Consider the following 12,480-nt stretch of genomic DNA (forward strand, 5'->3'; position numbering starts at 1 on the left):
ATGAATTTGAAAAGACACTGGAATGTTTTTATGGGAAAGCATGTTCAGGATAAGAAGGTACTGATATAGTCACAGTGAATATCCGTATCTCCTACTTCTACCCTTTCCCACCGGAGTGTGAAAAGTGAATAAAGACAGCAACATTTTTCAAAAAGTTAACTTATATTAAAAATATTTTATAAACAATTTTAATACTACAAAGTAGTATTGCCATACAAAGCAGTTCAAATATTAACTGTTCTTTAAACTGTTAAACTTTATTATAAATTAAAATTTCTTTACAAAAAAATTGCACATAATATTTGACCACTCTTAGGTTCTGATGCACTGGCATTTGCAATAGTTTCTTTAATCTTCAAGTTAAACAGTCTCGGCAAGGAGTCCAGAACGTAGAAAGGGCAATAAACCACCCTGTTAGAGCTTTCAAGTGCAACTAGCAGACTTGTGGCCATGGCAGTTACACTTTCCTTAAGATGGACTGCTTAAGTTTTAGATCCTGAAATGAAGAATCTCAAAAGGTTTAAAGAGGAAAAACTAAAAGGGACTGCCGGCTTTTTACTGTAAACACAGCCCTGGAAATTAAATCCCAAACAAGAATCTCTCAGGCATCAGAGAGTGTCAAGTGAATCAGGAATAGCACAACATAAAGGAAGGGGGAAAAGTAAAAAATAAAAACAAAAACAAAGCAAAATGAAAATAAATGTCAGTCACTTTGAGGAACTATACTTACGTACATGATGTTATGAGAATCTGGCAGGGCCCAGAAGCAGGCCAAACAGGAAGTTCATTTATCCAACCGAAGAGGGTCATGTTCATTGCTTCCGGTTTTGAGGATAGGATATTGTATGGGACTTGATATGATCAGTAATGCTTGTCTGCCTTACACAGACCTTAGCCAGGGATCAGCCTAATCTTGAAGGATCATTCAAATAATTTTGGCAATTATTAAAAGGACTTAGAACTGACTGCACCCAGTGTTCAGTGATTCTTGCTTTCTGTTTTGTAACTGTTTAAATTTAAGAGCTCATTTAGGCTGACTCCAATCTCTTGGCACTTGGAAACTAGTTTTCTCAGGTTATCAGTTTTACCTCCTTCTGATGCTTCAAACAAGAGTTGCTGTAAAAGACAGGGAAGCATAGAAGTAAGACTTAGCTAGATTTTAAGCATTACCACATCAATGGATATGGCACATGCAGAAAATTTATAGGAAAACTTCAAGATGAAATAAAAGATAAAAAGCATTACATCTTTCCACAGTGATGCACAAAGAGGTAACTTCTGTAAGGCTCTCTGATATAAACGGTGGACCTATAAGACAGATATATATGCAATTGCATCAGGAAATGTGGTGAAAACCCCTTCATGACCCTAACCATCTGAATGGTACTTCATAATATAACAACACTCAAGACAAAATGGTTATATTGGGTTTTGGAGTTTCGAAACATGTAGAGTTCTTAGGATGTTAACTTCCATACTTTAATCCTTTTAAATTGAGAAGTCAACAAAAAGGGCAGAATAACTACTTAAAAAAAAAAAAAAACAACCCATCGATAATCATGGCTTACCTCTCTTTGTCCCTTTAGAACAATCTCAGCAGCAATGGCTCTAAGAAAAAAAAAAGGAATATAGAAAAGGAAAAAAAAATTTATATATCTTCGAACAAAATGAAATACTACCACTCGCAGAATACTGACTGTGGGAATCTGAGAACAAAACTTCCTGAAAGTAACAGGCTAAACTTCCAAGGAGGGTAACCTATAGTGAAAAGAAAAATTCAACAATTTTTATCAATTATCAACTTTACAATAATAAAGCAGACCAGTGTTCTGAACATAAATTAAGGTTCATGAAAAATACTCATAATTGATAGTAAAAAAATAATAATTAGCACTAACACGTACAAAAGAAAGAAGACATCCAATTGTAAAAGGGGGAAAACCCTGCATTTTTAAAGAGACACTCTTAAAATGTGTATAACAGATCTGTTTCGTAACAGTATTGTTATCCACATATTCTCCTTCAAGGAAAATTAATCTAAATTAGAGATCTCTCCGCGTGGAGAAACAGATGTCATTTCAGATTTTTACCTGTCTGGAGCAAACCTTATAAATAAAAGCATTTGCTATAAGAACATGTACAAGATTGTTGCATTACATTTTCCAGGTGGCCAGGCATGTTGGGATATTATATGTAAACATCTTGGCTTGAAGTTTCAGAATCTGAACGTTGCTTTCTTCCCATTCATGTTGAAGTAGCCTGTAAAGTACATTCAGGGGAATGAACAAAATCATTGCAAGCATGAGGCACTCAAATGTGCTCTATGAGCAGAATGTTTGATTAGTTATAATTTTTGATCCATTAACTTCCATCAAGGCTATTCAGCAAGTAGTTGTAGGAAGCCTCTTATTAAAATTACCCTGTGAAAGAAACATGCAAACTAGCAAAAGGTCCATACCATCTTCAACAAACTAACAGTATTCCTGCTGCTACTGCTGCTAAGTCGCTTCAGTTGTGTCCAACTCTGTGCAACCCCATAGACAGTAGCCCACCAGGCTCCCCCGTCCCTAGGATTCTCCAGGCAAGAACACCGGAGTGGGTTGCCATTTCCTTCTCCAATTCAGGAAAGTGAAAAGTGAAAGTGAAGTCGCTCAGTCATGTCTGACTCTTCGCGACTCCATGGACTACAGCCCACCAGGCTCCTCCATCCATGGGATTTTCCAGGCGAGAGTACTGGAGTGGGGTGCCATTGCATTCTCCAATAGTATTCCTACAGGATACCAAAGCACCTCTCCAAATTAACACTCTACACGCCCCTCCTTTAAGCCCCAAGTCTTCTAAAATAATGAACTGAAATATTAATATGATTTCTTAGTATTTTTCTTTCTTTAATAAACAGAGTACACTTAATTTCCTTGAGCTAAAATGTAATAAGTACATTGACTAATTATTAAGTTCTCTATTCTGAAAAAAACAGGACAGGAATGATTAGAAGGAAATAAGAATGATCAAAAGTGGAGCTTTACCAACAAAACCAACAATTAAACTACCTATATTCCAAAACACCCACCCATTACAGAAACTAGTCAAATACCACTACATTTTCTATTTCACATGTTTTACCAAAAGTGATGATTTATAATACAAATTTCTGTAATTAACTTTGGTAGATTAGCATGCTTACTGAGAATTTTTATTATAAAACACTGTAGTGTTGTTATTTTTGTCATAGTCTTAGGCTTTTGAATTTTTTTCAGTCCCTTACACCATTTTTCCACATACATGCTAAGTGGAATGTAAACATAAAGGAATCTCTGATAACCACTTTAGGCACCTTGTGTGAGTGCGCGTTCGGTCGCTAAGTCGTGCCCGACTCTGTCATCCCATGGAATGCAGCCTGCCAGGCTCCTCTGTCCATGGGATTTTCCAGGCAAGAATACTGGAGTGAGTTGCCATTTCCTCCTCCAGGGGAACTTCCCAACCCAGGGATAGAACCCGCTTCTCCTGTGTCTCCTGCATCGGCAGACGGATTCTTTACCACTGAGCCACCTGAGAAGTCCTTAGGCACCTTATAATCCGTAAAACAAGCTTAGAAGCATAAGACACAACTGATGCAGTGGAAATGATGGCACAAGCAGAAGCCAGAGCGATAGTATGCAGAGTACCTTTTTGAATCAAAAAGCACAGTTCTTTAGTTAAAATGGATTTTATTCTATCAGGGCAGAAAAACTACAAACCAATGCTCTAAAAAAAAAGCTAACCGAATGTATGAAATCCATGGATGAGTGTTTCTCCAATATCATTAGAGAGCTATAACTCAAGAAACTGCATTTTAAATGAGTATCCCAGGAGATTCTGATGCATGCTAATATTTGAGAATGACTGACCTAAATGAAGTCATAGTAACTAAAATATATATGGATGGCTGCTTCTCTCTTTCTCTCTTGTCCCCTTATAATCTGCAGTTTTCTGAAGTGACTAGATTTTTACAATCACTTTTACGTGAAAAACTACGTATTGCTTAACAGCTCTGAAATTAAAGTGGAATGAGGAAATAGTGAAAGTAGAGACTATTCTTATTAAGTTTTCAAGAATCATTTTATATGAAGAGCCGATACAATTGAACTGAGAATTTTATTTTTCCTTACCTCAGTGCAAGTCCAGAATTAGTTGGCATAATTGAGCAAAACCGTTCCAAGGTTTTGGAATGCTGGGTCTTTGGAACACAGCTCAAATAAAAGAAAATAACCTGTAAAGGTTGAGGGGGGAAAGGAACGCAACAAAATGTGAAATCCAATTACCTATGTGTTTTAATGAGAAAACTAAAATGGTCTTTAAGACATGAATGTATAAATTACAGTACTATATGATGCTGTGAGTTACAGTTCCTATCATTAACTATATCAGTGACTTTCCAAGTATGTATTAGGAACTATGATCCAGTGAGGACAGCCATGGACTGAGAACACTGACGAGCGGCCAGGGGTCTGGGTTTTTATTCCTGAGTCTACCTTTACTTGCTGTATAGCTGGGCAAGTCATAGGGCTAGTAATACCTGCCACATCTTGCTCAAGGAATGCCCATGTATAAATGACTTAATGTCCATTAAGTGGTTTGAGATCCTGGGATAAAGAATGGCATAGAAGTACAAAGCACAGTAATTGGTTATCCTGATTAGCAACAAAACCAACCCACCAAAAAAATAAAACACAGAGATGTTTTAGTCTACACTGAGCTTTAGGCAGGAGTAGATTTAAATTTACACTGCACTGAATAATAGGGGTCTCTGAAAACAAAACAATTTTAAAAGAACACTTTGCTTCACTGCCTGTAAGATGATGACCTTATAAACATATGAATATTCAGATTCTACTTTAAAAATTCAAACGTCATCTGATTTCAGCTTTCTTATGTCCCACGTATGCCTATATTTTCTTGACAAAATACTGATACAAAGAGCAGCTACAACACGTAAGGACATTATTATTCATTTTAAAGTTACAGAATTTTTCATTCAGTAAAATTTCCAGTTACTCAAGAAAAATATTACTGATATTATTACAGTTACTTCTTTTGATCTCTCTTTTTAAATATGTATTAAACCTTAATATCACTTCACTTGTGCTTCAATGTTAAATTTGCTTAAGTAGAACATAATTAATATGCACATTTATCTTAACTGAACTTTAAAGGGCTCTGTTTTGAGACTTTGAAGAGATAAATAGAAAACAAGGTCAAGAATAATAGTAAATGCTAGCAAAGTGGTCCTAAGAAAAGCTCTCCTGATATTAAACAGGAGTTTTGCTATCATTTAAGTTCCCTTCTTTTGTACAAATATCTAAAGAGAAAAAGTTTTAAGCTCTTACCCTATTGTGAAATTCATAGTTGGACCAGTAATCAGCACTGCTAAAAGGAATGGGATATCGGGCAGGGACTGTAACCAAACATCTATTCACTAAATCAGTAAAAAATTTGAATTCTTGGACTTTGTTTCTGGATCCAGCAGCTCTATTATTGGCAAAGACAAGATAACTGCCAAAAGAAAAATATTATAATTTAGAATAATTAAGCCAGAAATTCTCTAAGAAGAAACCCAACCAATTTCCCTTATTTCAAATCCCATTCTTATTAAGAGGAACTAAACTTACTCCATCCAAATCTTCTGCACTATATCAGATCTCATGGCCACCCCTAATGCTGCCTCATATGCCTCCACTGTCTCTTTAATACTTGATTGAAGAGGATGACAAAGGCTGTTTAAAAAATGAAGGAAAACATTGTATGTCTACAGCTCAATTCAATTAGATAAAGGACTGACAAAGTATAAACACTACAGATATTATTACAATGGAATCCTTCTTTTGATCTTCTTTAATAATGAATAAACCTTAGCATCCCTTCAATTCTGCTTCAATGATTTTAACAACAGGTCAATTTTAATTTAGTGTAGTTCAGTAGTAAATAACAAGTGCAAGCCTCATATGCAACATTTCTCTCCACAGTAGATGTCTCACCAGTATATCAGCCACAAATAAGGAACTTGGTGGTTAAACATTTCATCATCAAAATTTCCTTTACATAAACAGGCTGGAATGTCAAGTGGTCCTGGGATATTCAGGAGATACCTGAGGGGAAAAAACCATACTCTTTAAAATTATGCCTGTGTATATATGGATTATTAATACTTTTTTAAAAGTCCTCAGTTTCAACTAAAATTTCCTTGAAATATTTTTATCAGGTAATGAGACTTTATTTTGGGGTGTATACCATATCATTTTGGTCACATCTCTAGCATCATATATTTATTATCTTCTACCTACTTAAATGGGATTCCCTTGTAGCTCAGTCGGTAAAGAATCTCCCTGCAATGCATGAGACCCAAATTCAATTCCCGGGTCGGGAAGAACCTCTCTGGAGAAGGAAATGGCAACCCGGTCTAGTAGTCTTGCCTGGGAAATCCCATGGACAGAGTCTGGTGGGCTACAGTCCATGGGGTCATAAGAGTCGAACACGACTCAGTGACTACACCACCACCACCACTTACTTAAATAACTCTTCTAAAACAAATTTTTAAAAATCTTTAGCTCAAATTAAACAAACCACCATAATCATCTAATGAAATCTAATTTAAAACAGAGAACAAATGAGACTACCCACAAAATCTGTACATTCTTGTAAAGAAAAAATTCTGAGTTACAAAACTTGCTATCTGAAAACTGTTTCTCCCTCAAATAACATACATACAGACAAATACCACTATACTTAATTTAAGACATATCAAAGTGTATACTATAACATATTGGCCCATAAGACACTTGTCAAAAAGAGGTCTATGATCAAGTAAGACTGAGAAATACTGAAAAATAAACTCTGCTCTTAAAAAGCCACAATACTAAAGGATACTAAAAACTATTTTCTTGACTTTGCTAATTCAGATTTCCAATATATTTGAATCTGTGTGTATAACACTACCAGCATCTTCAGGAACAACGTTTTTAAAGGAAATACACTGATTTCAACAAGGACAACCAACTGGATTTAAAAAATTATTTCAAGGGACTACGTTTCAATGTATTAGAGAGGCTGTATGGGGTCTGGGGTGGGGAAGAGTTGAGTGGAGAGGCATAAGACAGGGAAGAAATGGTAAATCTAGAAGTTATCATCCCAGCTTTGCCATAACTAGCTGTATCACCATGAGCTAATCACTGAACTTCTAAGAGTATCAGCTTTCCTCAAAACTGAGGTAAGTAAGAGAAGACAACCTCAACTCTCATCTGTGTAAGATTATCCTTACTAACCTCAGTAAGGTGAATGAAACCCCCATGTTAATTTTTATGGTTATCTACTAATATTCAAATTGATTTGAAACACATGAAAATTACTGCTTCTAGCTCTGTTTTTATACTAAATTTGACACGCAAAATTTTACAGCATAAAATTTATACTAAATGTTACACAGAAAGAGAAACGAGACTCCAATTCTAATATTACAGTTCTAAGTACTTTACAATTTCTACTCATGAAATAAGAATATTTTGAACCTATTAAGAGCACTGACAACTATTAATAAGCTTTAGCTCTTTTATAATAATTAAAAATATCTGTATCAGGGACTACCCTGGTGGTTCAGTGGTTAAGACTCTGAGCTTCCAATGCAGAGGGCATGGGTTCAATCCCTGGTCTGGGGCTAAGTTCCCACATACTGAGTGGTGTGGCCAAAAAAATTTGTTTTATCAATACTAGTAAGTATGGCTGGAGAAGGCAATGGCACCCCACGCCAGTACTCTTGCCTGGAAAATCCCATGGATGGAGGAGCCTGGTAGGCTGCAGTCCATGGGGTCACTGAAGGTCGGACACGACTGAGAGACTTCACTTTCACTTTTCACTTTCATGCACTGGAGAAGGAAATGGCAACCCACTCCAGTGTTCTTGCCTGGAGAATCCCAGGGATGGGGTCGCACAGAGTCAGACACAACTGACGAGACTTAGCAGCAGCAGGAAGTATGGCAATGCTGAACATTCTCTAACTTACTGCCATTCTCTTAATATTTGATTCAAAAACAATTTCCTCAGTTAACGGAAATGCACTGTGTAAAGAAGGACTTCAAATTGTCTATATAAACTAAGCACAGGACATTTTTTCCTCATAATTCTTGGTGAACTGTGAATTATGCCTCTACAGTAACAAATTAATTAAGCAAAATGACTTAGTAAACAATGAGAAGATTATCTGGAGGTAGCCCACTTTCAAATTTTTATTGACCCAGACTAAATTTCTACTTTATTAGGCTGACATCAAGAAGATCTCAACATTTCTGACCACGGCACAAACTGGCAGCATTTTCTTCAAAGCTAAAATATTTACCTTCATGCCAAAAGGAAAATCAGAATTGTCAAGTTTTAAAAAGTCTTGTTCAGCCTTGAATTTAACCTGTGCTCTGAAATGTTAAAGCAATCTAACTCCAATAGGGAGAAAGTCAGCATGTGGAAGCTGAACAATCTCTTAATTTCTCATCTTTAATTTGCCTTTCAAATTATTTTTTTGTAATTAACTGTAAGATGTTAATCTAGGTATAGAAAAGCAGAAAGACCTTTAGGAAGAGCACTAAAATCATGATGTCAATAAACTGGCAACTATCAGAGGACAGAAGAAAAGCCTCAGGTCTGGTAAAGAATAGTGACCCCAAACTTTTTTTGTCAAATTTCAAAATCTACAGCAGATAAACCACTGACTTAACAAAATGTGGGTTATTTTTGAAAATATGTTTTTATATAACATTATAATACTGAGGGGTAGGATGCAGGGAGGGGTACCTAAGAAAACAAAACTGCATGTAGGCATCAGACTTGCACATATAAATCCAAGACTTTGCCTCTGCTCAGTAGTTTCTATAAGAATCCTTTCTAGGAGACATTCAGCTTAGACCTTCCTTCCCAGCTCTTCCTAACGTAAAATAACAAAGCTGTATCACGATATTTTCCTTTCAATGCTATTTCACTCATGCTCAGCAAACGAATCCATTGTCATAAATAAACTTTGATTGGAACACAGCGATGCTCATTCATTTATATACTGTCTACAGCTGCTTTCCTGTTATGAAAGCAAGGCTGACTAGTAGTGACAGGCCATATGGCTTGCAAGTCTAACATATTTAGTATCTGGACCTTAAGAAAAAAAGTCTGCTGATCCCTACTGAAAGATAAGGAGGAAGAATAAAAGAGAACTTTTTAAAAGCCTCCAAAAAACCCACTCCTTATGATGTGCTGTGGCCTCTTACTGTTGTTAGAACAAGAACTCACAGGGAAGCAAATAAAGGCAGTAAATACAGAATTCTCAATAAGCCACTGAGAGTGATGGTTGAAAAGAAAATTCGCTGAAGGTTCTAACTCAACAACCTTTCAGAAGTTGAAGCAGTTGAAGCAGTCCTCTTCAGAATTTTTTTTTCAAAAAGGCATATTATTTAGATTCACTTTAAGTCACCAATCCAATAATTTGAAATTTATTTTTCCATAAATCACTGAGATTATCTCAGGATAGTCTGTTGATACAGTATTAAGTGCTAAAGTTAACAATGACAATAATTAAAAACAGAATGGATCACCATAGTGTTAATACAAAACTTCCTTTATAAGTGTTCTTAATACAGAGTATAGAGCATTTTACATTTTGTGTCCATTTTTACTAAATTTTATTGCTCTTATAACAGATCTATAAGAGGGTATTCAAGTATCTTTAAAAAAAAAAATCTAACCTAAAATATAATCAATCCACCAAAAACTGGTAGTCTTTCCACTAAGCTACACCATTTCTCAGTCTTCTACAAACTTACCGAAACAGATCCAAGTTACTATACTTCTCAAACCCAGGTTTAAAGAAGGATGCAATAAACTTCCGCAAAAATGGAAGAAGATTATCTCCTCGATTCTATTTTTAAAAGAGGGAGGAGAGATATACATTAGGCTTACAATGTCTAATTAAAATCTTTCAAGGGAGGAAAAGCCCCACCATCAACATCACCCCCCAAAAAATGAGTAGATTAGGTTTTTTGAGTAGGTGGAGGTAGAGATGACTTTTGTATTTTGATCTTCAAACTGAATTAACCAATAAACAGCTTAACATCCAATATACCATAAGCAAATTTCATTCACCAATTTCACCAATTAGCCACTAAGCTCTATTACATGTTTGGCTCTGTGCTAGGTGAGGAGTAGGGAAGCTCTTTTCCCTCTAGGAGTTCTTCGTATATAATATAAAGTAGCCATAAGCAAATTCACAATGTGATACAATGGCTGAACTATGGATGGAGTATTCTGGAAGAAAGAGAAGGAATACCTAATACAGTTTGCAAAGGGCAGACAATCAGTAAAACATCCCGGAGAGCCTGATGCCTGAAACATCTTAAAGGACAAATGAATGTGAAACAAAAACATCATATTTAAGAATTATGAAAAACAAAGAATTTTTTTCTTTTTTTTTACCTGTAAAATGAAGAATTTGCATGTATGATAAAAAACTTCTGCATTCTGAGGGTTTTTTTCAAATGCAGTAAGCCACACTGCCCTGGCTTTGTCATGCTGATTCATTTTCAAATATAACGCAGCAAGGGATTCCAACAACTGGCAGTTCATGGGACATGATTCCAATAAACATTTACAAAGCTCCACTGCAGCCTCATACCTTCACAAGAAAAACACACATCTTAACACATGAAAAATTGATTTTTAATATGAGGTTAATTAACTGGTTGTCAATTAAGTTTTACCTCTCAAGAAGCTGGTGCAGAACAATCATGTTTGTGTAAAGTGGGACACAGGTCTCTACTCTTTCCTCAACAGTAAGGCTCTCATCTGTGCAAGCCTTCACCGCATCTACCCAAAAACATGAATCAAATACAAAATGAATTTTTCTTCTTTTGTTTGACCATATCTTATTCACCTTTATTAAGCTCAAAGCTTTCACCTAAAAGAGATATTTCAGATTATCTCCAAACTCCTAAAACTGTTCTTATCCTCACTTTCCTGTTAAGAATAAAACATCCATTATTAGCTCTTGCATCTAAATATATATCTTTGCATTTATACTAGATTCTAAAAAAACTGTATCAAGAAAATTAAAGAATCAATTATCTTTTCATCTTTCTCTCACCTGCTTCAAGAGGACTTGCTCTGCTAATCTACAGTCATTTAAATACATCCCTCTAAACTTGATTTTCTTTTCCCCCAGTTTTCTGTCATGGTTAACACTTTCCCTATCTTTTTTTGAAACTTCTTTTCTTTTTGTAAATTATGAAAGTATGGTAACACATTTACAGGACAACTGGAAAATACAGAACAGAGTTACATATAGTTCTATATACTATAATTTTTTAAGTTATTAAGATTTTTAGTAGGAGCTTCAATACCAAACTCTCAAACACTAACAGAATGAATATAAAGGCAAATAGAAGGATACAGAAGACCTGAAAAGCACTATGAACCAATTCAACATAATTAAGATTTATACAATTCTTCTTTCAGAACACTTTTCCCTTTATAAAGAGTCCTTTACTTGATCTGCTTCTTAGAGAATAGTCCTCCATTGTTTCACTCTGCACCACTGTCACCATTTCCTTCCTGCCCAATAGTGATATGACTTCTCAGATTTGCTAGGTTAAACTTAGAAGATTTGCTAAGCTAAACTACTTAGATTTGCTAAGTGAAAGCCACTCTGAAATAGCACTTGTGAAGTTAGCTTTTAAGTATCCTATCTAAACAAATCTATCTTTATATTAGCATATGATAATGTTCTTAATTTCTGCTTGCTTCTGCTTCTAAGAGATTGTTTGTATTTTTTCTTGGTCTCATTCAACTATTAAATAACTTACTGCGGGAGCACATTAAAAATTGCAAAATACTAATACAATAATTTCTATGTTGATAACTTTCAAATCCATTTCTCTCCATTAACTGTCCATTTAAGGTATACTTCCTTGTCTCCTTCTAGCAACAAGTATTTCTACTTGGGTGACCAATTATCAGTCACACCAATTATCATTCACACTCTGACTGGCAGTCTTTCCAATTCACCAATTTTCTATTAGCATGCTTTCCTTTTCCTGGACTCAAAACCCTGAAATCATCTTTGACTATTTTTTCTCTTCTTCCCTGATATTTAATCTGTCTCTTAGATATCTCCAATAAATACTCTTTCCCAGGTTACTTTCTTTAATGCCTCAGTTATGGCGATTGGCTTCTGGTTGGTTTTACTACCTTTGGTATAATTTCTCTCCAGCACATTCTTTCTTTCTTAAAGATTCTCTATTGCCATCAAACCTACCACACAAACTTTCTGAAAACCTAGTATCATTTCACATATCTAGTTTAATTCCTACTATTCTTTATCACAAAAGTCTCCCTTTGATTGGAGAAGGAAATGGCAAGCCACTCCAGTATTCTTGCCTGGGAAATACCATGGACAGAGGGACCCTGGCAGGCTGAAGT

General features: G+C 35.5%; 1 protein-coding gene across 4 annotated transcripts in view; it reads right to left on the reverse strand.

The window, feature by feature from the left end:
- Positions 1–236: 236 nt before the first annotated feature.
- The window catches only part of ZFC3H1 (zinc finger C3H1-type containing), a 50,036-nt gene continuing 37,792 nt past the window's right edge, over positions 237–12,480 (reverse strand). For 2 of the 4 annotated variants that reach the window (XM_027967132.3, XM_004006191.6), the window contains exons 25-35: positions 10,764–10,869; positions 10,480–10,678; positions 9,831–9,925; positions 6,015–6,125; positions 5,649–5,753; positions 5,367–5,532; positions 4,149–4,249; positions 2,158–2,259; positions 1,569–1,608; positions 1,246–1,308; positions 237–1,116 (exon numbers count right to left, since the gene is read on the reverse strand). In XM_027967132.3, the coding sequence (XP_027822933.1) occupies positions 979–1,116; positions 1,246–1,308; positions 1,569–1,608; positions 2,158–2,259; positions 4,149–4,249; positions 5,367–5,532; positions 5,649–5,753; positions 6,015–6,125; positions 9,831–9,925; positions 10,480–10,678; positions 10,764–10,869 (1,226 nt within the window). In that variant the 3' untranslated portion in view covers positions 237–978. The remainder of the gene's footprint in view (positions 1,117–1,245; positions 1,309–1,568; positions 1,609–2,157; positions 2,260–4,148; positions 4,250–5,366; positions 5,533–5,648; positions 5,754–6,014; positions 6,126–9,830; positions 9,926–10,479; positions 10,679–10,763; positions 10,870–12,480) is intronic. The other 2 variants (XM_060412444.1, XM_027967133.3) reach the window with 1 other exon arrangement.

The sequence above is a fragment of the Ovis aries genome, chromosome 3 (assembly GCF_016772045.2).
Source record: "Ovis aries strain OAR_USU_Benz2616 breed Rambouillet chromosome 3, ARS-UI_Ramb_v3.0, whole genome shotgun sequence".
Lineage (NCBI taxonomy): Eukaryota > Metazoa > Chordata > Mammalia > Artiodactyla > Bovidae > Ovis > Ovis aries.